At 38.8% G+C, this 26,243-nt stretch overlaps 1 protein-coding gene across 1 annotated transcript; it reads left to right on the top strand.

Annotated features, from left to right (window-relative positions):
* Positions 1-676: 676 nt before the first annotated feature.
* LOC120413857 (putative odorant receptor 83c) lies at positions 677-25,121 on the top strand. The gene is made up of 4 exons (XM_039574814.1): positions 677-1,431; positions 1,487-1,676; positions 1,739-1,894; positions 25,041-25,121. Exons 1-4 carry the CDS (start codon positions 677-679, stop codon positions 25,119-25,121), a joined length of 1,182 nt encoding a protein of 393 aa, XP_039430748.1.
* The last annotated feature ends 1,122 nt before the right edge of the window (positions 25,122-26,243 follow it).

Genomic DNA, 26,243 nt, shown 5'->3' with positions numbered 1-26,243 from the left:
AAGGAGTATTAATCCCTTGGTGGCCGAATGGCTAGAGCATCCGACTTCCAATCCAAAGGTGTGAGTTCGAATCCCACCTGATTCTATGCGTTTTTTTGTTCATATTCAAAGTTCAATTACAGACCGCTTATGAGGCGGGAGCCGTAGCCATTAAACCACGGGCCGGTCTTATAAAATGTAGACAAATACGACTTGAATGTGAAAATTAAGCCGAAAAGGTTGGGCAGGCCTGGTATAGTTTAAGATAGAAAAAATAAAAAATAAATGGCCTTTTTATTACGTGGTTGAAAACCAACGAACACATTTTTTTTTAAATCAGAATATGTGTTTTAATATATTGCAGCCAATTAAGTATAGAGTAAAAATTTCGCTTAATTTCATCGTCGATTATTGCTAAAATATTATATAGTAAAGAAGCATAGGAAGTCTTCGGCAAAGTTGTTTCCGAAAACACAAACTTTAAACTTGATAGATTTTAAAAACAATCAAAACTGTCTTAAAAAATCAAACCCGTATTAAATCATAGTTAAAACATCTGAATTAAATCAAATCCTGGAATTTGAACCACGCTAGTTATAACCCCCATTAACACCGTTTTACTATTAATTATCCACACATCAAGCTGAATAAATACCACGCACTTCCAACCAACCTTCAAGTTCACGCTACGCTCGCGATGGAGTTCGAAACATCGTTGGAGGCTTTCCAGGCACTGCTGGATTTCGCTCGCCGCCTTGCACGATGCGTCGGAATGGACATCCTTGCAGAACCATACCGGGCGAACGTGCTAACCGTGTTGACCCTCGTTGGTTGCCTCAGCTACATCGTGATAGGGTTCTACAGCGCTTGGTTTTTCTATCCGGACATTTACGTGGCACTCCAAGCGTTGGCTCCGATTGGGATGGCTGTTCAGGGCGCCGCCAAACTGTACTCTGGGATCATCTATAAGGATTTTTTCATCGGAAGGATGCATCTTTTGCAGGACTTTCATCGGAAGCATGCGAAAAATGCTCGGAACAACGCGGTACTGCTGAGTTTTATGAAGAAGATGCACTTGGTCTGCCGGCTGCTTATTGCGGCTTACTTCATATCAATCGCCGGGTTTTCACTGTATCCGTTGTACTTCTACTTGATGTTTGGAGAACGAACCATGGCGTTGACGTTGAAGCTGCCAGGGGTTGGAGTGGAATCGGCCTGGGGATACAGTGTATCACTGACGTATCAAATGTATCTGCTGGCGATTGCAATTACGGGAATTTCAGCTGCGGATACGGCCATACTGATATTCGTATCCAACTTGGCCGGACTGGTTGATGTCTACAAAAATGATCTAGTGGAGTTGGATGAACTGCTGGAATCTACCGAGAGGGATGAAAAGGAGATCTCGTCTAAACTTAAACAAATCATCGTGGATCACTTGGCGATCATCGAGTAAGTCAACGACAAAAATCATCAATTTGGATTTAATTTTTGACAACATTTTCAGCTACGAATCCGAACTGGGAGATCGATACGAGATGATCAACTTCGTCCAGGTAGCATCGTCGGTATCGTGTCTAACCTTCTCGCTGTTCCTGTGCTACATGACCAACTACATCCCAGGATACGGCTTCATGCTGGCGGGACTGTTTCAGCTTCTGCTGTTCTGTCTGCTGGGAACGATTTTCACAGTGAAAGTGAGAGTTTGTTTGCAAATCGATATTCATAATTGTTCCACCTTTTTATGTTGCCGTTACAGAATGAGGAATTAACGCTCGCCATCTACAATACCAAGTGGTACCTGTTGAATAATTCACAGCGAAAGATGCTATGCGTTATGTTCCACGGCAGCCAGAACCCGGTCGAGCTGACCATTGGCGGGCTGGCGCTGCTCAATATTGAAACGTTCGTCGAGGTGAGAATTAGACCTGGGTGGTTTTGCGGAAGGAAATTTAACGAAATAAATATGGTTTTTTACTTTCAGATAATGAAAACAATCTACCAGTATTTCACCATAATGATTAGTTTCATGGAATAAACCATGAGACTTCCCGGGCAGACGGTAATAACAAAATTCATGCCATTTCAATAACAAATACTGTTAAAATAACAATAAGTGTTATGGAATATTCTTGCAAAATCAATTTTAACATAACAGTTTATGTTATCATAACAAAATTTGTTATTGGTCTGATATTGGTTGATAGCCAAAACAACTTTGGAATAACTTTTTTTGTTATGGAAAAATAACTTCAACTGTTATTGGGATGATCGGATTAGTTGTTAAAATAACAAAAAAGAATAACAAAGAATTGTTCGAAGAATTACTCAAAATGTTATAGTCTGTTTTTTTGCGTGAGAACACAGTGACGAGGAGTTTGTTATTTTTGAGTTAAATTTTATGTTTTCACTGAGCCTAGAAAGCCTTTACCGTTTTGGCTACCTGGATTTGATATGGTCATTTCGACGTTATCGTGCTATTTTGTCGCACGTCGCTTTTTAACGTTCCGAGAAAAAACGCATTTTAATGTTTGACCTTGAATAAACAAAAAGTAGAGCTCGCAATGTAAACAATAACAAACACGCTTTGTTTGGTTGTCCATTCTGTGCATTGTCCCGAAGTTTGTTCGAATTTGGTTGCAGGAGTCCCGAGTTGAAGAAAGAGATCAGGAAGCTGAAGAACAACAGAGCTGCCGGCAAGGATCGGTTACCCGGTGAGCTCTTCAAATATGGAGGAGAGAAACTGGCGAGGGCGCTTCACTGTGTGATCTCCAAGATCTGGGAGGAGGAGAAGCTACCGGAGGAATGGATGGATGGTGTCGTGTGCCCCATCTACAAAAAGGGCGATAAGCTGGAATGCGGCAACTACCGCGGCATCACGCTTATCAACGCGGTCTACAAAATCCTCTCTCAGATCCTCTGCCGCCAGCTGTCACCCCATGCAAGGAGGTTCGTGGGGCCCTACCAAGCGGGCTTCACTGGCGCGCGCACCACCACGGACCAAATATTTTGTCTCCGACAGATCCTCGAGAAATGTCGTGAGTACAATGTGCCCACACATCACATCTTCATCGACTTCAAGGCAGCCTATGATACAGTCGACCGCGAGCAGCTATGGCAGATTATGCACGAGAACGGATTCCCAGATAGACTGACTCGGCTGATCAAGGCTACCTTGGATGGTGTGATGTGTCACGTGCGTGTTTCGGGGGATTTAGCGGAACCCTTTGGATCACGCCGAGGGCTGCGGCAAGGTGATGGCTTATCCTGTGCGCTTTTTAACATCGTTCTTGAGGGCATCATTCGAAGGGCGGGCATCGAAACGAGTGGCACGATCATGAACAAGTCCTACCAGCTGCTTGCTTTTGCCGATGACATCGATATTGTAGCAAGAAACCTGGAGACGGTGAAAGATGTCTACACCCGACTGAAGGTACAAGCAAGACGTGTAGGACTTGGCATGAATACGACGAAAACAAAGTACATGAGAGGAAGGGGCTCGAGGGACGTCGGCCCCCCAAGTCTCACCCCTCTAGCTGTGGATGATGATGAGTTGGAGGAGGTGAGCGAGTTCGTGTACTTGGGATCGCTGGTAACCGCCGACAACGACACCAGCAAAGAGATCCGGACTCGTATTTTTGCTGGGAATCGTGCGTACTTCGGATTACGGAAGACCCTCACTTCAGATCGGGTGCAACGCCGCACGAAGCTGACGATGTACAAAACACTGATTAGACCGGTAGTCCTCTATGGCCACGAGACCTGGACGATGCGGCAGGAGGACGAACGTGCCCTTGGAGTTTTCGAACGGAAGGTGCTACGAACGATCTACGGTGGAGTGCAGGTGTCTGACGGAGTGTGGCGAAGACGCATGAACCACGAACTGCACGCGTTTCTTGAAGAACCGACCATCGCCACCCAGGCGAAGATCGGGAGGCTCAGGTGGGCCGGCCATGTCGCCCGAATGGACGAGAGCCAGCCTGTCAGACTGCTTTTTGACCGTGCTGAACCAGCTGGCGGTACAGGCAGAAGAGCAGGGAAACCGCGCGCACGTTGGGGAGATCAAGTGAATGGAGACATCCGGAAGATCTGTAACCTGGGAAATTGGAGAGTAGCAGCACAAGACCGAGAAAGATGGAAGCGTCATCTTGCTACAGCACGCGTACCTGGTGCGCTATGCTGATTGGTATGGTATGGTATGTAGTCCCGAGTTATAGCTACACATGTTTACGGTTGTCGGGCATGTACGTGTGTCAAACGCGTTCTTACCTGGAATCCCTTCGGCCAGTTGTCGCACTTACAGCAATTTTCATGGTTTGTCAAGATAGTAGGACAAGATTGAGACTTCTTTCATATGAACAGTGACAACAATACACGGAGTTGTTTCGGTTTTTATTGAATATCTCAAAATTGAAATCGAATTTTGGGGATCTGTGAAGGTCAAAAGGTATTGAGGCTGCACTGCTGAAGGTTTAGCAATTTTTGATGTTTTAAATCAAACTCATTTAAAAACTTGACGATTTCAAAATAGATCACAAGAAAGGCTTTTTTGGGATGACTATATTCCCAAAATATAACAAAGCTTTCGATATGAGACATTTTGTCGATTTCGCTTGCTCAATGCACCATGCATTTTTGGACCACACATCGTTAGGTTGGCAGAATGGGGCAAAATGTTCGTCCTCCCAAGCTCTAAAAGGGGAGCCCTGGCCCCACACTCTGGTGACGGGACCATTTTCCGAACGAGACGCCGCCGCGCCGGACGCATCTGTGAATCTTTTCCCTAAACCAGTTTTTGAGCTCCCCTCTCTCTCTCACGCGTGCACACGCGGCAAATTGAAATTGAATTTGACGGATACGAACCCCGCTTGGAAGGCACCGCTGATGGGGCAACACTTGGACAAATGAAATGACATCCGTTGGCCACGTATTCTGGAGTTTATTCATATTGAAAATACTGTGAATTTTTCATGAATCTGCCCCCGTGGCCAAATTTCTCTTGTCCTTCGGGCAGGTGTGCTGCTGTGTGTCGTGTCATAATTCTCCGAGATGAAATACATTGGAAGCTGTGGGTCCCTAAATGGCAGCCCGAGGGTCATCTTTGGGATGCAGCTGCTCTGGGAACAGCTCCTGGAGTGTGATGTGACATGCACTCAGCATCCATCATGCGCGCAATATGTTGGAAAAAGCTTTTGGAAAGCCTGAATTAAGGATTTATATCAACAAAAACATCCTATCCGGACTCATCAATCTCAACCCCACCAGATTCAGGAAATATAGTGCCCACAGTTGAGAGTGAGTGGCCGCCACTGGCCAGAGTGACACAAAATCTCTCATGATCCATTACATTTTAGATCGTCCCCAATAGTTGGCCAAAAACTGGGCACAAATTCAACACGCCGGCGAGGCAGGACCCACCCGTCGGTTTCAAAATAGATTTACACTTAAATCCTGGCGGTTATTCTCGTTGCCAGGAGTGGAGTGCAGCAGCCGCAGCAGCTGGTGCATCCAGAACCTAGTTGCATCCTATTCTAGCGGAGTTCTACTGCTGCTGATGATGCATCAACCTCGGTGAGACAGGACCGCCAGCCAGTCTGATGAGCGGTGATGGCAGGCAGGCGATTCTGGTGAAGGTTTCCCGCTTGCGGGATAGGTATCGCTGTCACTCTGCATCGTGTTAAGCCGACTACTTGTGGAGGGACTCTTTGAGAGGGGTAGCGGAGGGAATGGTTAACCCTCAAAATTATATTCGCATAAATAAAAAGGTTAAGAGATTCAGAGAGTTCAAACCTTGTTGAAATTTGTTTTATTTAATTGGCAATCAACAACTCAAATTTGACTAAAACGGAGTCGCAGAACTCGAATTTGATGTAAAAAGTAGTAAAATAAAAAAATACGAAAAAAAAATTATTTGCTCATGATTCGATTATCCAAAGTTTCATACAAACCATCGGATAATCAAACTTCGGATAATCGCAACTTCGGATAATCAAGGCTTCGGATAATCGAGGCACGACTGTATTGAAAAAATAGACATAAAACTGATTCAGCACAATCCGAATTTACGTAGCTTACAAACGATCCTTGCTAAGGTAATTTTCTAAGTTTAACGTCAAGTAAAATGGGATTTGTTGGATGTTGCCATTCTACTTTATGCAAAACTGTATCTTGAGGAAGAATTTTCTGATTGATTTGGTGTCTTTGGTAAAGATTAGAATAATGATAATGATTAGAACTGTTCAGAAAAATTGGGGGCAAGGAAAACATTTTTTTTCTTCATTTTTATATTTCAGTTTTTATTACTCAAAGTTGAATACCCAATTTATGATTTTCAATAAAAACCTCTAAAATAAATTCTCTACAAAAGATTGATTGACTAACATTCCAATTTTTTTTTTTTTTTTGTTTTATGTAAATAAATTGAAAAGCAATTTGAAAGATAAATGCCTCACCAGGGTTAAGGCCAGCGGAAATAAGGTCCACTGACGAATAAAAAAATGCACCCATTCCGGTTGGTCCTTGTTGCGGAATGCACTCGAACGTGCAACAGCATCTTTCCCCACCTCAACCCTTATCCACCAAGGCAAACGTGTCCGTGGAACTGCACCAACTTGCCAACAAAAGTTGAATAAATATGTACAATTGGACAATATTTCTCATTCGGAACACCGCCGGAGTGACGCCACCGTCGTCGTCGTCCGTGCGCCGAAATCCGGCTATTCATCATAATTTATCATGCAGAAGGTGTTTAAATTTCATGTGACTGAGAACAGCTGGTATTTTCGGGGGGCTCAAGCAATGACGGTGCTGCAGCAGCAGAGAATCCTTGCCTATATGGCGAAGGATATTTCGGATGGAGGAGACGACGTATTTGTATTGGATGCTGCGCCAACATAGTACAACACCCCCCAACATATGGTGCTGCTGGTGGTGGCCGATTGTGTTGCATTTATGGTGATGTTTCCGGTTGGGTAGACCGATTTCCTGAGTTGTTGAAATAAAGGAACTCTAATTCAAGCACCGAGATATTTCCATTAATTTTGAATCCAGTAGATTTTAACGAGTTTAAAAAAACTCCTTTATAATGTATATTTTCAAATCAATTCATATTTTTCCCATTTTTATCTTGATTCATGCCGTTTTTATGTATAGTATTCATGCCGTACTCCTTGACATACACAACTTTGTAGAATAACTGCATATACTACATTTTTTTTTTTTTAATACTCTGCATTTACCCTTTCAGGCCTGATGGGTCATACCAAAAACCAAAATTTCTAAAACTAGCCTTTAATTTTTGTATGGTCATAAGAATCATTTTCCCTCCATCAACTAAAAAAAAAATATTTTAAAAATTCAGGACTGAAAGGAAATATAATATAGGATACATGACTGATTAATTGAACTTGATATCTGGCTGACTATTTATTTTCTACGTGTTTGTCTCTAAAATAATGTTGAAAAATTTCATAAAGGAATAATTTCACTATAAATTAATAAAAAATTTAAAAAACTTTTTGAAAGAGTAACCAATTTCATCTAAACAGTTTTGGTAACCAACACCTTTGCCAAATTTGTGTTTTTAAACTTAATACAGTCCATGCTCGAATATCCGAAAGCTTTGGAAATATTTCACTTCGTATATCAATATGTTGTAAATTTCAAAGTATAAATACTCTACAATTTTCAAAAGATACCGTATTATATTTCGAAAATACTAAAATTTTCACAATTCGTATTATGGGTGTCAAACGAGAAAAATATTAAGTTAAATACTCAAATTTCACAAAATAAAGTATATTTTCAAAAATACCCAAATAATCATATTTTGCAATATAAGTATCAAACAAAGCAAAATTTCATTTCCATTTTCATTTTATTATCATTATTGTTTTTGTTAAATACTAAAATTTTCATAAAACATATTTTTATGAAAATTTTAGCATTTAACAAAAAACAATACGGTCGATGCAAATATTTTTAAAGACTTTTTGTCGAGGGGAGGCAAAACAATAAAAAATATAAATATTGAAATAACAAGTCATAGTTTCAGCATTTGCATGGAAAAAGTGTTTTAAAATGCATTTTATACTAGTTCAGTTGTTTTCCAATCATAAATTTTCAAAAAATAGAAGATTTTAAAAAACAAAAATTTTAGCGAAAAAAAAAAACAACTTAATAGGCAGTATTTGTAAATTCTGCTCGGTTTGTTCTAGAGGTCGTATCAATCTAATGTAAAATTTTCTGAGGATTCCGAATATGTCAAAATTAAGACCAAAAAGTGCCGCTATGGAAGCCTATGGGGCAAAAAGCAACGTTGTAAAATGTTTGTTATAGAAAAATCGTAAAACTATGAGAAAAACTGTGATTGGCCAAAAAGTTAATACCGTAGGCTTAAAGTTCATGAAATTCCCTAACTTTTGACCTATGGGAGTATGGGTGTTGGAGGTTGTTGCAAAAAGTTATTAAGGTTTTAAAAAAATCCATTTTTAACAGTAATTTGCAAAAGCTATGAGAAAAAGTCAAACCAATCCTGGATGTCTATAGCAAATTTTGAAGGGCTTCAAAAGACCATTCGAATGCATCTAAGAGAGTTGGAATTGATGAAGTTTTACGGAAATGCGAGCAATTTTAAGATTTTTCATGTTTTTTGGACCTCAAACTTCAATGCTTGTTTTACCCCACTTTCCTTTGTCGTAGAGTGCTCATATTTGGCATGAGTTCATCTCATGTATAGACAAACAAACCCTGAAAGTTTCATCCAAATCGGAGCACCTCGATACGACCTGTTTCACATCGGTGAAAAACTCGCTCTTAAACATCGAAAATTTTCGAAAATTCCAGAGATTTTTAAATCAACTCAAACATGCTAAAAATGATTTTTAACGCAAAGGAATGCATTTTAAATTGATTTCAGCTGATTGTACTTAAATTTCCATTGAAATTTTGAAGTTTGTCGAAAAAAAAATTATTTTTGCCCCTGATTTTTCGGGCCAGCTTTGAAGGGGGGAAGAAAAAAACAATAATTTTAAAAGTTAAAATACATGCAAAATTTCGCTTCCTTTGATACTCACAAATTATGTGCATTGGATTATTTAGAAAAAATTACGGTATTTTGTGAAAATTGAAGTATTTTAGAACAAAAACTCTGATAAAGAAACTGCATACAAAATTTTGCTTCGTCTGATACCAATACTGCAAATTATCGAAACTAGAGTATATTTCGAAAAAACATAGATTTTTTAGAAAATATATATGTTATCCATAAAAATCTCTAATAAAGTGAAAAAAAAATACTAAATTTCTCTTCGATTGGTTAAAATTTAAGTATCTTCGAAAAAACGGTATTTTGTCCCATTTTTGTATTTTACAAAAAAAAACTCGAATAAAAGTAAAAATGCATACAAAATTTCGAGTTTTCAGATAACCGTATTGGAAATTCTAAAAAATAGAGCATTTTCTAAAAATATGGTATTTTGTAGAAATTTGTGTATTTCACAAAAAAAAACTGTAATGACTATGATATTTCGCTTCGTTTATTACCGTAAATTAATAAAATTTGAGAATTTTTCGAAGAAATACGGTGTTTTGTGAAAATATTAGGATTTTACAAAATAAAATCAAATAATAGAGAACAAACAGACAAATTTTCGCTTCGTTTGATACCCATATGGGTATAATATTGCATATTATGAAAATGCGAGTATTTTCGAAAAAATACTTGTTTTTTAAAGAGTCTTGACTGTATATTAGGGTGCCCAGAATATAGGACTATTTTTCAAAACCTCGCTCCACAAGCTGAATACTGTTCCTTGACCCATTTTAAGACTCTGTGCCAAATATGAGCAAAATCGGTCAACATTTACCCATTGATACTCGAAGGTGAAGTTGGTATAGGAAAAAACGAAAAAATGTATGAAAATCCCAATATTCTTACGGTTTGGTCTGCACGGTCTGCTATTTCTATCCAAATATTACCAAAAGTGAGAATCTCATTGGAAATTTAATGTTCTACAACTTTGTACAACATACCGAAGGTGTAAAACTCGATCCTGAAAAGTTATCAGCGATTTAAAAAAGTAATTTTTGTACGAAAAACATTTTTTTCGCCAACTTTAGGCTCGAGCATCAATGGGTTAATCTCATCCAATTTCGCTCAAAATTTGCACAGATGCTTAAAATAACCTGAAAACCCGTTTTTTGCTTGTGGAGCAGGGGGCCATTTTTTCTGGGCACCCTACTGTATATTCTTTCTTCAATTTTTTTAATGAAAATTCTAATTAATTTCAATGACGCAAAAGGGTTACTTAAGACATAACGAAATTCAAAAAGGCGGAAAGCTGCATTTGATAGAGCAAGAAAAAAAATGGTTTAGATTTAATATCGAGGAAATAAGAATGCATTCTAAATGTCATTAAATTAATCAGGAAATTGTTAATGATAATAGTTATTAGGGTGTTTCATCCAAAACCAAAAGTTCTCAGAATCAGGCAAACCGAGGTTCCCCTAGTAGAGGATACCCATAGGGACTTTCACGCCAAATATCAGCCCATTTGGTTGAGAATTGGCCTGTCCCCAGCGGTTTAAAGTTTACATGGAAATTACTATGGGATTTTTGTGCTTTTCGTTCAATCGTTCCTACAGGTCTAGGGACAACATGGATTCACTCGGAATAAAAACAGGTGTGTAGGGGATGGTCCAATGAACACATTACAGAAGGAATTAGGCTTGTCCATTCTGTCCCCAAGGTGCGCATTGGATCGACGTCCGGTGTCTCCAAAACCAACGATTCATCCTTCAAAAGCATCGCATTTCCTTAGTATGCTATGACGGCTAGGTGGAAACCACGACGCCCCATATGAGACGGTGAACACGTGGAGAGGCATCGATTGCATTATAAACACAAAATCATCATTTTACTTTATTTAGAATAGTTGAAATTCTTCCAGGAACATCAATAATTATAATTTTAGTACTTTAAAGAATGTTTCTGAGTCAAAACTCAAGTAGATGCTCTGCCACGTGTTCACCGTCTGACATGGGGCGTCGTAATTTTCAGCTAGCTGTCATAGCATACTAAGGACAATGCGTACATTTGAAGTGTGAATCGTTGATTCTGGAGAAACCGGACGTCGGTCCAATGCGCACCTTGGGGACAGAATGGACAACCCTAATTCCTTCTGGAATGTGTTCATTGGACCATCCCCTACACACCTGTTTTTATTCCGAGTGAATCCATGTTGTCCCAAGACCTGTAGGAACGGTTGAACGAAAAGCGTAAAAATCCCATAGTAATTTCCATGTAAACTTTAAACCGCTGGGGACAGGCCAATTCTCAACCAAATGGGCTGATATTTGGCGTGAAAGTCCCTATGGGTATCCTCTACTAGGGGAACCTCGGTTTGCCTGATTCTGAGAACTTTTTTGTTTGGCTGAAACACCCTAATAGTTATACAAATCTTCTCGGCTTAGAACTTGTTATTCTGACATTGTCATCATTTTTTGTATTACTATATAAATTACTGTTTAAGTTTAATTAAGCCACTACTCTTCCGAATATCTTATGGAAAATTTGGAAAAAAAATGTTTTGATATGAACACAGAATATTTCAAGTTCCACCAGAGATCAATCTATTTGATTTCTTTTCAGGTGGCACGTTTTCAACAAACAACTGACATCTCCCAGCAGCACAAAAAATAAACTCCACCCTGATGATGACAACTATTGCTGCCGCCGCCCAACAACCAACTACTCCCAAGCGTGAGTCCAATCTTGCTCACGACGCGCGTTGGAAAATTCACTACTCCTTGCGCGGAAAACCCACAATCTCCAGCCAACATCGAAGAAGTAGTGGAGCCAGCAGGAGTGGGAGTAAAAACGCGCACAAGACACATCATCTTATAATCGTGCCTCGTTAACGACGGATTAGGGAAGACGTGTCCTGAATCGGGAAACATTTATTTTTCACCACCCCAACTTGCGCGCCGGTTGGCACAAGAGTTATCTTCAACTCGAACTCCTCTTCTCTCCCACAAACAGGTTCATCTGCCGCGGACTGGTGGACTGGTGGAGGGTGGTGAAAATCGCAGCCAAACTGCAAACCACAGTGAACTGTCTATGCTTGGGGTTTTTCCTGTAGGCAGATGAGATGGTGGGGTGACTTTGGACAATTTATTGGAATATTTTGTTTTGTTAGTGATTTCTCATTGATTTCTGGAACTCAACCAACTTAACATCAATAAGCCGTAAGTTATGCAACCACCAGACAGCTTCTTTCAATTCAGTTCACATGACTTTCTCATTGTTATGATCTTTCCAAAAATCGATCAATCTCACCCCATTCAACTGTACCGACAATCCTCGAAACCGGATGGTGGCAGCGAAAATCACTCCAAGGAGAAAAATTGTCGCGCGAAGATGTGATGCAAAGCAATTGCTCTCTCGAAGGATGTTCGAGAAAAAAACCCGAACATGCAAACTAAATAAAGATGAAGCTAATATATTATTTCTGTGTGTACCATTCAAATTTATTTAACGTTTGATTATTATTCTTGGCAGCTCTCCTCCTCGTGACAGTGTGTCTTGCTTGGGGAGAAGGACGGTTTTTGACATTCATGGCCTGTAAGCACTTCTGATTCGGCACTGATTTGATGAGGTTGTTGATTTACTCAATTTTATGGGAACTTTCGAACTGAACTGCTGCAAACTGCTGGGTATTTGGATGAATGGGGATGATTATGGTGGGGGCGACCGACAGAGAGAGAGATGAAGGGAAGAAAAAGGTGATAATGAAGTCGATTTGATGGGACGGTTTTGATGCTAGTTTGGGGAGTGTATTATGCGCTCAATTGAGGTATTTTGGATGCGAGTAATGATGGTATTTTGAACGTGGGGTCAACGTGCGAATTGGTTGTACTGATTAAGATATTTGTTGAGGTTTTTTGAACTGTTTCTTATTGCTAAGACAGTTATTTTTTTCAAGCAGGTTGAATTCTGTAATGTTAGCAACAGATAATAATTATCTTAAAATAAAATAAAACACCAAGTAGAACTTTAACTACATTTCCAGACTCATTCAGCATAATTGAAAGGGTAATATTTTGTTCATTTGTGGTTACGTTTTCAATAAACTAAATTAGCATAATTGAAAGTCACACACACACACACTTAGTCACAATTACCTATGTCGAGAGCATTGTTGGTGGCATTAAAAATCATCAAACAAAATCTGCAACCCAGTGCGCATTTGTGGTTCTATTAATTAAAATCATCAGCAGGTAGAATTAAGCTGCGACCTCACTTCCAACTATGCGTTTTTTTTTTCTCGAAAATCCCACCACGGTGTGCAGTTGGGTTTACCTCGCACCCCCTGCGATCGAAAGTGGTGAAACATTGGACAGCCATAAAGGCAGGAGCTTAATTTAATCCCAAATCAAATGAACAATATTAATGCGCACCTGTAAATGTCTGGGTGTGTGTGTGTGAGAGCTCCGGTTCGATTGTGGGAGTGGCTTTGGTGGTGACAGGTAAGAGCAAAATGGGAAAATTCACCCAGTTGAATGAGGTATTCTTCATAAACGTTGATTTGGATTGTTATAATTTGGGAATAAAAGTTATTTCTCAAATGCATTTTTTAGTACTTCTATTTATGAAACCAATTTTTAGGTAATTGCTCTTAACATTCTCAATTTAAAAAAAAATGGTTTCATAAAAAGAACTGCTAAAAAAAGCATTTAAGAAATAACTTTTCTTCCCAAATAATAACAATCCAAATCAATGTTCACAATAAACACTTTGTTCATGAAGAAATTATTAATTATCAAAAATTATAATCAAAAATGTCAAGAAATATTTAAAATAATATTTATGAAATCCTCGCGATCTCTCTTAAAACTCAATAAAAAATAAATAATAGTTTTTTTTTATTTTACTTTACATCCTCTTCTCAGATTTGTGTCTAAATTCTACCCAATTTAAAAAAATTCAAATAAAAGTTACGGCAACTTAAGACTGGAAAAAATATTTTTCACTTTTTATCACAAAAAATAAAAAAAAACACAATTTTTACTTTGTTTTACATGTTTTAGGGGACAGCTATTCGCATCTTTTCAGAAAACTCTTATATTCTATATTATGATTTAAAAAAGTGATTTTTCGAAAAAAAAACCTTAGAAAAGGTCAACAATTTTTATTAACTCTTATTTTTCAAGTAAAATCATATTTGCATTTAAAAAGTACTTTAGTGAAAATTTGATAAAGTGTATCGTTTTCAAGTTAATGGAATTTTTAGGTAACTTTTTTGAAAAAAGTCGCTGTTTTTCATTTTTTTAGAATAGTGTCATAAAAACCGCAATGTTTACCTCGTTCAAAAGTAGATTAAAATATCACCAGAAAGAACATTTGTCATCTATTTTGTAATTGTCAGCTAGTTTTCATGTTTTGCTTAAGTAATTTTTGTAATTTTTTTTAATTAACTTTAATGTACATTTGAGTTAAACTTAAATGCTAATCGTGTTCCCTTTTAAAGAACAAAAGTTCAACGAGGAGAGCGATTGATATTAGGGTGGTGTAATATTATTGTAAAACTGAAATAAACATTCTAAGCATCGCAAAAAAAAAATGTTTTTAATATTGAAATCTTTTTTTATCAATTCTCTTTTTAAAAACGTTTCTGGACCAATTGAGTGTACAAATCACCACAGAAGGATTTTTAGGTTTTTTTACTGAAGTAACTTATTTTTAAGTATTTTTGGGTACCGTAAACCGGGGTGACTTTCATAGAATTTCAATTTGGTTTTGGAATATTTTCCAACAGGTAAGGTTTTTCTCAAGATTATTATTTTTAAAACATGTACTGGGGTAGACCACACAAAGTCCATGCACTATTGAGCATGAGCATGAGCATGAGAGACCACCCATGGTTGTCCTTCTCCGTTGCTGAACAGGACCGTAATATCCTATCAATACAACCGGTCATACGCTTAAACGATCCAATGGTGTTTCCCTTATCAACAGCATGTATGAATGCGTTGAAAAGATAAAACATCAAGATCATTAAAACTAGATCTGAAGCAAATAGGTAACAGTCATTGGCCACCAACGGCGCCCGCCATGTCAGTTTGTAGATCTCGGGGGGATTGGGACGGGAATGTTAGTTAGCACAGGTTGCTACAAAGGGTGGGTTCTATACGATATCCACACCCCCACGTGTGCCGGAAAACTACTTCTACTTGGGTTTTTGTTAGTGGGAAAGGGTAATGGCCAGGATTCATCATAAAGGATGATGATGCGACCCAATAATCAATAAATTTTGTTTAGGGACCATCCATAAACCACGTGGACACTTTAGGGGGGGGGGGGGGTATGGCGATTGTCCACGCTCCATACAAAAAAGTTTTTTTTTGTATGGACAATTGTCCACGAGAGGGGGGGGGGGGGGTTGAAATTCCCAAAAAAGTGTCCACGTGGTTTGTGGATGGTCCCTTAATGATGTGATGTATTATGCATTCTCAAGGCAAACAGTCGGAGGATGCGGATGAGATTATTCCCGGTTATTTGGTGTTGAGTTTAGCATAAATGATTCAATCTTAGACAGCCGGCTGTGGAAAGATAAAACCAAATAAAATGCGAAAACGCGAAACCGCTCGGACCGAAAAACACACACAATCGGGGGGGAAACAAAGACGGAAACGGCAACGAAACTCCGGCTTGTTTACCGCGACGCGAACCGTTCAAATTCTCCAAAGCAACTGTCAAACATCCCGAAATCACCCGGGTCGAAATACACACACAATCGGGGGGGAAACAAAGACGGAAACGGCAACGAAACTCCGGCTTGTTTACCGCGACGCGAACCGTTCAAATTCTCCAAAGCAACTGTCAAACATCCCGAAATCACCCGGGTCGAAATACACACACAATCGGGGGGGAAAAAAAGACGGAAACGGCAACGAAAATCCGGCTTGTTTACCGCGACGCCAACCGTTCAAATTCTCCAAAGCAACTGTCAAACATCCCGAAATCACCCGGGTCGAAATACACACACAATCGGGGGGGAAACATAGACGGAAACGGCAACGAAAATCCGGCTTGTTTACCGCGACGCGAACCGTTCAAATTCTCCAAAGCAACTGTCAAACATCCCGAAATCACCCGGGTCGAAATACACACACAATCGGGGGGGAAACAAAGATGGAAACGGCAACGAAAATCCGGCTTGTTTACCGCGACGCGAACAGTTCAAATTCTCCAAAGCAACTGTCAAACATCCCGAAATCACCCGGGTCGAAATACACACACAATCGGGGGGGAAATATAGACGGAAACGGCAACGAAAATTCGGCTTGTTTACCGCGACGCGAACCGTTCAAATTCTCCAAAGCAACTGTCAAACATCCCGAAATCACCCGGGTCGAAATACACACACAATCGGGGGGGAAACATAGACGGAAACGGCAACGAAAATCCGGCTTGTTTACCGCGACGCGAACCGTTCAAATTCTCCAAAGCAATTGTCAAACATCCCGAAATCACCCGGGTCGAAATACACACACAATCGGGGGGGAAACATAGACGGAAACGGCAACGAAAATCCGGCTTGTTTACCGCGACGCGAACCGTTCAAATTCTCCAAAGCAACTGTCAAACATCCCGAAATCACCCGGGTCGAAATACACACACAATCGGGGGGGAAACAAAGACGGAAACGGCAACGAAAATCCGGCTTGTTTACCGCGACGCCAACCGTTCAAATTCTCCAAAGCAACTGTCAAACATCCCGAAATCACCCGGGTCGAAATACACACACAATCGGGGGGGAAACATAGACGGAAACGGCAACGAAAATCCGGCTTGTTTACCGCGACGCGAACCGTTCAAATTCTCCAAAGCAACTGTCAAACATCCCGAAATCACCCGGGTCGAAATACACCCACAATCGGGGGGGAAACAAAGATGGAAACGGCAACGAAAATCCGGCTTGTTTACCGCGACCCGAACAGTTCAAATTCTCCAAAGCAACTGTCAAACATCCCGAAATCACCCGGGTCGAAATACACACACAATCGGGGGGGAAATATAGACGGAAACGGCAACGAAAATTCGGCTTGTTTACCGCGACGCGAACCGTTCAAATTCTCCAAAGCAACTGTCAAACATCCCGAAATCACCCGGGTCGAAATACACACACAATCGGGGGGGGGAAACATAGACGGAAACGGCAACGAAACTCCGGCTTGTTTACCGCGACGCGAACAGTTCAAATTCTCCAAAGCAACTGTCAAACATCCCGAAATCACCCGGGTCGAAATACACCCACAATCGGGGGGGAAACAAAGATGGAAACGGCAACGAAAATCCGGCTTGTTTACCGCGACCCGAACAGTTCAAATTCTCCAAAGCAACTGTCAAACATCCCGAAATCACCCGGGTCGAAATACACACACAATCGGGGGGGAAACATAGACGGAAACGGCAACGAAAATCCGGCTTGTTTACCGCGACGCGAACCGTTCAAATTCTCCAAAGCAACTGTCAAACATCCCGAAATCACCCGGGTCGAAATACACACACAATCGGGGGGGAAATATAGACGGAAACGGCAACGAAAATTCGGCTTGTTTACCGCGACGCGAACCGTTCAAATTCTCCAAAGCAACTGTCAAACATCCCGAAATCACCCGGGTCGAAATACACACACAATCGGGGGGGAAACATAGACGGAAACGGCAACGAAAATCCGGCTTGTTTACCGCGACGCCAACCGTTCAAATTCTCCAAAGCAACTGTCAAACATCCCGAAATCACCCGGGTCGAAATACACACACAATCGGGGGGGAAATATAGACGGAAACGGCAACGAAAATCCGGCTTGTTTACCGCGACGCGAACAGTTCAAATTCTCCAAAGCAACTGTCAAACATCCCGAAATCACCCGGGTCGAAATACACACACAATCGGGGGGGAAATATAGACGGAAACGGCAACGAAAATTCGGCTTGTTTACCGCGACGCGAACCGTTCAAATTCTCCAAAGCAACTGTCAAACATCCCGAAATCACCCGGGTCGAAATACACACACAATCGGGGGGGAAACAAAGATGGAAACGGCAACGAAAATCCGGCTTGTTTACCGCGACGCGAACAGTTCAAATTCTCCAAAGCAACTGTCAAACATCCCGAAATCACCCGGGTCGAAATACACACACAATCGGGGGGGAAATATAGACGGAAACGGCAACGAAAATTCGGCTTGTTTACCGCGACGCGAACCGTTCAAATTCTCCAAAGCAACTGTCAAACATCCCGAAATCACCCGGGTCGAAATACACACACAATCGGGGGGGAAACATAGACGGAAACGGCAACGAAAATCCGGCATGTTTACCGCGACGCGAACCGTTCAAATTCTCCAAAGCAACTGTCAAACATCCCGAAATCACCCGGGTCGAAATACACACACAATCGGGGGGGAAACAAAGACGGAAACGGCAACGAAAATCCGGCTTGTTTACCGCGACGCCAACCGTTCAAATTCTCCAAAGCAACTGTCAAACATCCCGAAATCACCCGGGTCGAAATACACACACAATCGGGGGGGAAACAAAGATGGAAACGGCAACGAAAATCCGGCTTGTTTACCGCGACGCGAACAGTTCAAATTCTCCAAAGCAACTGTCAAACATCCCGAAATCACCCGGGTCGAAATACACACACAATCGGGGGGGAAATATAGACGGAAACGGCAACGAAAATTCGGCTTGTTTACCGCGACGCGAACCGTTCAAATTCTCCAAAGCAACTGTCAAACATCCCGAAATCACCCGGGTCGAAATACACACACAATCGGGGGGGGGAAACATAGACGGAAACGGCAACGAAACTCCGGCTTGTTTACCGCGACGCGAACAGTTCAAATTCTCCAAAGCAACTGTCAAACATCCCGAAATCACCCGGGTCGAAATACACACACAATCGGGGGGGAAACATAGACGGAAACGGCAACGAAAATCCGGCTTGTTTACCGCGACGCGAACCGTTCAAATTCTCCAAAGCAACTCCACACAAAGTCCATGCACTATTTTGGAAAAAAGTTTTTTCAATAGTGTTTAGAAAAATAGTTACGTTAAAAATTCTTAGTTGAAATTCCGGGGTGACTTTGAGAGTCATAGTTTTTCCTGTTAAAATCATATTTAAGATGTTCAAACTTTATTTGTACGTTAAATGTACCATCACTAAAGTAGCTGATATAGTTTTTATGAAAAAAAAATCAATGTTTATCTTTAGTTAACTAAGTTTTTAAGCTTTTTAACAAAATACGTATAAATTTTAGGTAAAATTGTTAAAAGTCGGAATTTTGCCTAAAATGTGTTAAAACTAGTTTTGTTTATAAAATTATCGATTTATAATGCATTTTATACTGAATTTCAAGCAAGAATCACAACTTTTCACATTTTACGTGAAATGTGTTCAACTGAAATTGCCTATAAATTTGGAGATTTTTTTAATTGTTTTTGAAAAACACATATTATCTTTTATTTACAAACTTATTTAACCTTCTCCTAGTGGAAAATTATCCAAAAAATCCGAAAATGCATTCCTTTTTCCGATTCAAAATCATGTTCATTGAGAAAATCTTGACACTTTCTTAACTATAGTTAACTAACTTTCAAAACTTTTAAAATTTTCATGTAAAGTGCTTCTTGAGGTACTTTGAACACTTCTCTACCACGGTCAGTATGATTCTAAACCATTCCGTACGTATTTTAATTGTACTCTTCATTTTGCGGAAAAACCGCAAACCTATCAAAGTCACCCCGTTTTACAGTATCAAATGTACGTTTTCATGTTATTTGCCAATTTTAATAAGTCTCATTTAAACTTACAGAATACCTGAAACTTATTTTTAGGTCAGATGATCAATTTTAGGCTTCATCCATAAAGTACGTCACGCTAAAATCAGCCAAAATTTAACCCCTCCCCCCCCCCCCTCTTTGTCACGCTTTTCCTATACGTATAACATAGAATGTCACGCTTGCTCAGACCCTTTCTCCCCACCTAGAGCTTGACATACTTTATGGATGACGCCTTATTTAAAAAAAAGATTAACTATTTGTGGTTTTGTTTATCAAAACATTTTTTTGTTGTATTTTTCATTATTTCTAATTCAGCAGCCAGACTTTTCTTAAATTTTCATTCTCAAATATTTGAGACCAACTAAGTGATTTTGCATACATTTAATCATTTTGCTGATTTGAATACAACATTTATGGAATTGGTAATCACTGCAACTGAAACTTTGTATTTTCAATACAAATAAAATAGCCCAACAAATTAGTAAAAGGCAAAGAAATAAATGGAAACCCTGTGATTTTGTTCAAACTGCAGTTCTCAATAGAAACCGATAAAAACAAAATATCATGTGGGTCATTTACTCATCAAAAATTTAAAAAAGTATAATGAAAATGGTGCATTTTATAACCAAAACACACAAAAATTTTATGATTCTGTTAATATCCAAAAGTAACAAAAGTCAGTTACAATTGAGCATAAACCCAACCAATTACACTTTTCTATAGTGATTTGTACACATAATTGGCCCAGAAACATTTCTAAAAAGAGATTTCACCAAAACAATGATTTTAATATCAAAAACATTGCGGTTTTTGGGAAAGAGGGTGTGCAATTCTAACAGAAAATTTCCCAAGTTTCCAATAAAACCTTTATAACTTTTTTCCCTTAATTCCAATCACTTTGCTTGCTTCAGGAAAAATGTTCCCTGCATCATTTACCATAAGAATTTATATGATTTGAATCATATATCATGTCCACGTGGGTTCATAACAACAACAAAATTAAATTAGCGAAATTTATTGCCCATAGAAAAATTATCATAAACTTCAAACGATGATGACTTGAATTTTTCCCGATGAAAGAACTTCGTTCAAAACCAAAACCTAGGTTTTCGAGCAAACCTCAGCCTTTTTCCCAGCAAAGAAGGTTATTCCACCCATTGAAACCGGACGGAAATCCCTACCGCAGGTTTTTCGTATTAATGCTCGCGTGCGTTTATTATTTCATAAAATTACAATCGTCAGCCACTTTTCCGCGTGTGTGCCGCTTTTCGCCAGTGTTGTCCGGTCGCGCACACACACTCGCGTTGCATTTCAACGAGCAACTTTTGACCACAGCACACACACACCATCACGCGCTGAGGCTGTGTTAAAAGCTTACCGGCGGAAAAATTTATTATTATTGTTATATCATTGTTATTATCCTCATTATGATACAACTGATTTCCCCCCGGCGATGATCGCACTGCACTAGGGTGATAAAAATTACAGTTTTGAGGTGGATGCTTCAAAATCTTGATTTTAGTTTGATAATTTATCATCGTACAAAATATCTTTACTTACCGAGGATCGAACCAACGACTTATAAGTTGCTTTTTCAAAACGTTATCGTCACACTCTGAAACGCACTAAGGAGTTAAAAGACGTCAAAATTTGTTAGAAAAGTTATTTTTTTATGTAGCAAGACAAGCATGACACTTTTTGAAGCAGTTTTATCATATTTGTGTATTAAGTTACTACATACTGTGTAAAATTACTTAAATTTTCAGTAAGAGATTTTTATATCAAATAATTCTATTTTAACTAGGCAACTCAAATTACTTATAAAGTGTTTTTGTTTCTCTTTAAAGGATACTTTTTATAATAAAATGTTGAAAATTTTGTTTTTATAATTCACCGTCAATGTAGAAGATTCTGTTCCAAAAAATATCACACTAATTACGCCGATATGGCATGAAGGCGGCCACTTTTCTGCCCCCAGAAGAGGGCCATTGTTAAATGGCTGCCAACCACGCTGCCGCCTCTTACACAGCAACCCACCCCCCACTTTTGACTCATTTGGGGGATGTATTTTTTAATTAGCTTGTTGCAACACATTATAATTGAATTCTAGCCGCGGGGTAATGAATCATTATTCTTTCGATTGAAAGCATTATTATTTTTAATTATTAAATTAATTAATTAAATTATAATCATCATTGACGCTTCCCCACCCCTTCTTCCCCTTTGATCAGAACCACGTGTCATCCTAATAGAGAGAGAGAGACCGGTTGTGGTGCGGGTTGTCCAATTTGCCGCGACCGATTGTTCCGTTTTTGCGGTTTTTAGTTCGTTAGTCGGGGGCCAGCTGATGGAGTTTAATGGCCATTGACAGACAGACAGGCAGGCCCACTTATTATTATTGTTATTATTTTTATTTTGATTATTATAGTTTGGCACCTGGGTGAAATTGAACAATCATCCCTCCCGTTCCCCCACTTTCCAACGTCTCTCCCGGAAAGTCCTTTTGGTTGCCACCAATTTGGAGCCATTTTTGAGCGGCAATTATTGGCGCAATTTGCACACACACACACACACACCCGAACTCATTGATGTCCGGTTTAAAACGGCACTTGAATGGTCTGCAATAAATTAATTGCAGCAAAATTGGTGACGATGGCGGCGGTTTGGCGAATGGTCAGTTTTGGGGAAAATTTACCGGTGATGATGGCTGCGTTGATGATGGTTTTATTGCCTGATTTAATTGCTTAATTGAGAACTACTGGCACTATTTTTGGGTGGGGACGTGATCGAAATTGGTTTATGGCAGTCAAAGTTACTTGCTACTAGTAATTTTGAACATTGAGAACAATTGAAAGTTACTTCAATAACTGTAGTTTAAAAAATATCGTTGGCATAATTGTTGAAAATACCACATAAAAAAACTAAATCCAAATTGCAATCGTGCGATCGAACTTGAATTATGGAACAAATGAAAAAAAAAAATCTTAAACCAAAAATACGGATTTTTGTCAGCTGCTACCAGTAAATTTAGACAAATTTGATAAGGTAGACGATTATATAAGTGAAACGCATTATTTCAAAGTTTCAATCACTATAAAGGTAAACGTCATGAAGGGGTCTTCATTTTTACAAATTTGTTGCATTTTCGAACGGTATTTTGATTTCATAAATATCAGGGGATGAATTAAAAAATGATTGATACTTCCCGTAGTTTCAAAGATACTCGAATTTTGTTACTAAAATCTTTGTGCTTCAGAATTGGATTCATGTGTATATTTTTATAGTAGTTTTTCATAGCAATTCCTTGCAAAATAATTCAAATAACTGAAATTTAGAAAATTTAAGGTTGCGAATTGCTTGCTGAGAGCTGAAACACAGCGTCTGAATGAAAAAAAGTACATCCAAATTACGATCAAAAACAAATTATTGTATTTTTTTATTTGGCTCAAACTTTGAAAGAGCCTTCCCTATGACCAGAGAAGTAATCGTATGTCATAGGTTCACATTTTTTATACAATTTTGACAGCTGTCCATACAAAAATGGTACGTAAATATTCGAAAATCGGTATCTTTTGGAGGAATTTTCTCATCGCTTTGGTGTCTTCGACAAACTTGTAGGTATTGATGGGAACTTTTAAAAATATAGGTACTGGGTGATTTTTTTTGTATAAAATTATTTTTTTTCACAAAAATACAATTTCTCAAAATTGTCATATTTTTTTAACATTTGTTTTTTTGTTTTAGGGGACAAAAACCCGCAACTTTTGGAATATAGTAGAGAAGTACGGTCCAAAATTTTGCCACCGAGCTATGATTCTATTTCAAAAATATTTTTGGAAAAATATATATTCATCCAAAACATTTGTTTGACTTAGGCTTTTAACATACAGTGTAATTTCTGATCGAAAATATTTTACAGAAATTTCTATAATTTCTGTTTGCAATATACAGTCACCACATTTTGATGTTAACTGAAAAAAAACAGTGTTTTCTATTTTTCAAAATGGTGTCCTTATACAATAAGGCCAAATATTCAATAATACGCCCTTATGATATGTTTTTCCAGATTCCAAATAAAAAATAAATAAAATCGAAAAGATCAGAAAATTTCAAAAATGTTTCATTACTAACATTGTAAATCGAACCATTATTACAACTAGAAGTTTAGACCAATTTAAGACAATGTTGTGAACTTTTCGAAAAAAAACTTATGGACACTATTTTAAAAATCAAAAAACTGATTTTTTCAAGTTAATGCATATATTTTGAAACAAGCAATATATCAAAATTGATTTCAAATTTAAAGCAACAAAAACAATGAGTAAAATTTCTATTGTTTTCAAAAAACTGGTTCAAAATAACATAGCAAGTTTTAGGGTTGGAAGTTTGACTTGTTTTATGTGACTTTGCCAATGTTTTAAAAAATGTAATTTTTAGGGGTCAACTTTGGCTGTGCTTTTGCTAGCTTTTCCTATATATAATGCAAAAAGAAGTATGCAGTATTTTTTGCAATGTCCCAGACTATGCCTCTACGCATTTTTTTACAATTTATATGATAATGGAAGTGGCAGGAATAATGGGATAATGGCAGAAAATGTGAAAAACAAATTGAAAAACTGAAGAAAACAGATTTTCAAATATTTACTTACCAAATCAGGGGGAATATGCATATATATTCAAAAATCTCAAAAATAATTATAATATTTTTTCGTTAATTGAACCAGATTTTAAACATATTTATATATGTGTAAAAATTACAGCATTGAGAATTTCCGCGACGTTACAACGCAAGCGATCAACCTCTTTGTAAAATTTTGCGTTATAACGTCACGAAATGTAAAGCGGGTGCAAAATTAAACAGGTTTTCTTTTTTTCAAAAACTTATTATGGCATTCGATTCACCAGTCAATTTCAGAATTTGAAAAATATTGAGGAGCTTTCTATAAAATTTCCGAGTTACATCCAAAAAAACTGTAAAAAAGAAACGTCAAACCGTTGTAACGTCACGGCAGAATGTGTCTATTTTACAATACTTTTTTTATTGAAATGTTGAATTCATGGCTTGTTATTTCAATATTTTTTTTAATTGGAACATAAACTTCAGAAAATATTTGTTTCAGCCTTACAAGCAAAAAAAAGTTCCTTTTTGAAAGAATAAATCTAACATTTTATCATAACCTTAACACAAGTTATGCCCTTAAATCCAGATCGCGACCCCGTCGCGGCTGTACGTCAACGGAACAATCGGCAAATATGAACTGCTCAAACGGGCGGGTGTGTTTACTTAACTTACGACCTCCCCATTTACCGCCTCATCAGGATTAAACCAACAAACCAACAGAGCACTCCCGATCAATCCAGTCAGAAGGAAGAGAGAAGGAAGAGCGTCCTTATTGAGAGGGAGAAGGGGGGGGGGGTAATAAACTGATTACAGTCAATCATAATCAATGCCAAACGTTTTACGGGTAATTGTAATCATGGTGGAATGATTGGATTTTTTTGTACGCGGGTATTCCTCATATGAGAGGGGGTGAACTCGTCAAACCGAGCTGAAGCATAAATTTTGAACCCACCTACACGAGGTTTTATGAAAAAAAAAATGAAAAACAAGAAAACAAAGGTGAAATTTGATGGAGAGTGGGGGGGTATGGAAAATTTGCACGATAAACACAACAAAAGTCGAGATCTCGAGCTGGCAGGATAAGCCGGGGTTCAACCCTGGCGGCTGACAGGAGGGGAGCTTTTTTCGCAGATGTCATGGAGCCCACCCTCGGCCCGCTGTTTGCCAGCATGTCCGTCACGATCGAAGTTAAATTTATTGATGTTTACCCTTTTTACTCGTTGGATTTTTGGAGCGAACACAAAAAAAAAAAGAGCTGTATGATTAAAAACGGCCAATTACAGCGAAAAACCATCCCCGAGCTTCATTCTCTGCTGCTGCTTGTCGAATAAGAACGTTTTATCATGATAAAAGCTTTGGGGTCGGAGTTCACTGCATAGTGAGCGGCTCACCACCCTGACAGGGGGAAAAATCGCGGAAAAAATGATTTAATAAATGGGCCCTCCTATATTTATGCATGTTTACACACATTTATTCTTCGCCGATATACGTTCGCGCATATTATTTTCGATATATTAAATTGATTTTTTTTTTGCTCGCTCCCGCGAGCTTCATGATTTATTGTATTTATCGAATCGGAGCGTATGAAAAGGAGCAAAACGAAACCCCTTTTTGGGAGAACAAAAAAAAGGAATCAAGTCCATCGAACAGACTCTGCGGGACTTTGGGAATTTTTCGCGAAAATTTTGGTTGATTCGATTTTTCCCTTGTTTTTCAATCATGTAGTTTGGTGGGCAAAATTGGTTGCTTTTCCCTTTGGTGTAATCTCTGTAAAAACTTGATCTTGGTC

This window comes from Culex pipiens, chromosome 2 (assembly GCF_016801865.2).
Source record: "Culex pipiens pallens isolate TS chromosome 2, TS_CPP_V2, whole genome shotgun sequence".
Taxonomy (NCBI): domain Eukaryota; kingdom Metazoa; phylum Arthropoda; class Insecta; order Diptera; family Culicidae; genus Culex; species Culex pipiens.
The sequence above is the reverse complement of the archived record's forward strand: the minus strand, read 5'-3'. Positions and strand labels throughout refer to the sequence as shown.

Coding starts and splice junctions, on each gene's coding strand:
- LOC120413857 (XM_039574814.1), top strand. CDS start 677: ATGGAGTTCGAAACATCGTTGGAGGCTTTCCAGGCACTGCTGGATTTC. Junction 1,677..1,738: donor GAACGATTTTCACAGTGAAA/GTGAGAGTTTGT, acceptor TTGCCGTTACAG/AATGAGGAATTAACGCTCGC. Junction 1,895..25,040: donor ATATTGAAACGTTCGTCGAG/GTGAGAATTAGA, acceptor CCTTAAATCCAG/ATCGCGACCCCGTCGCGGCT.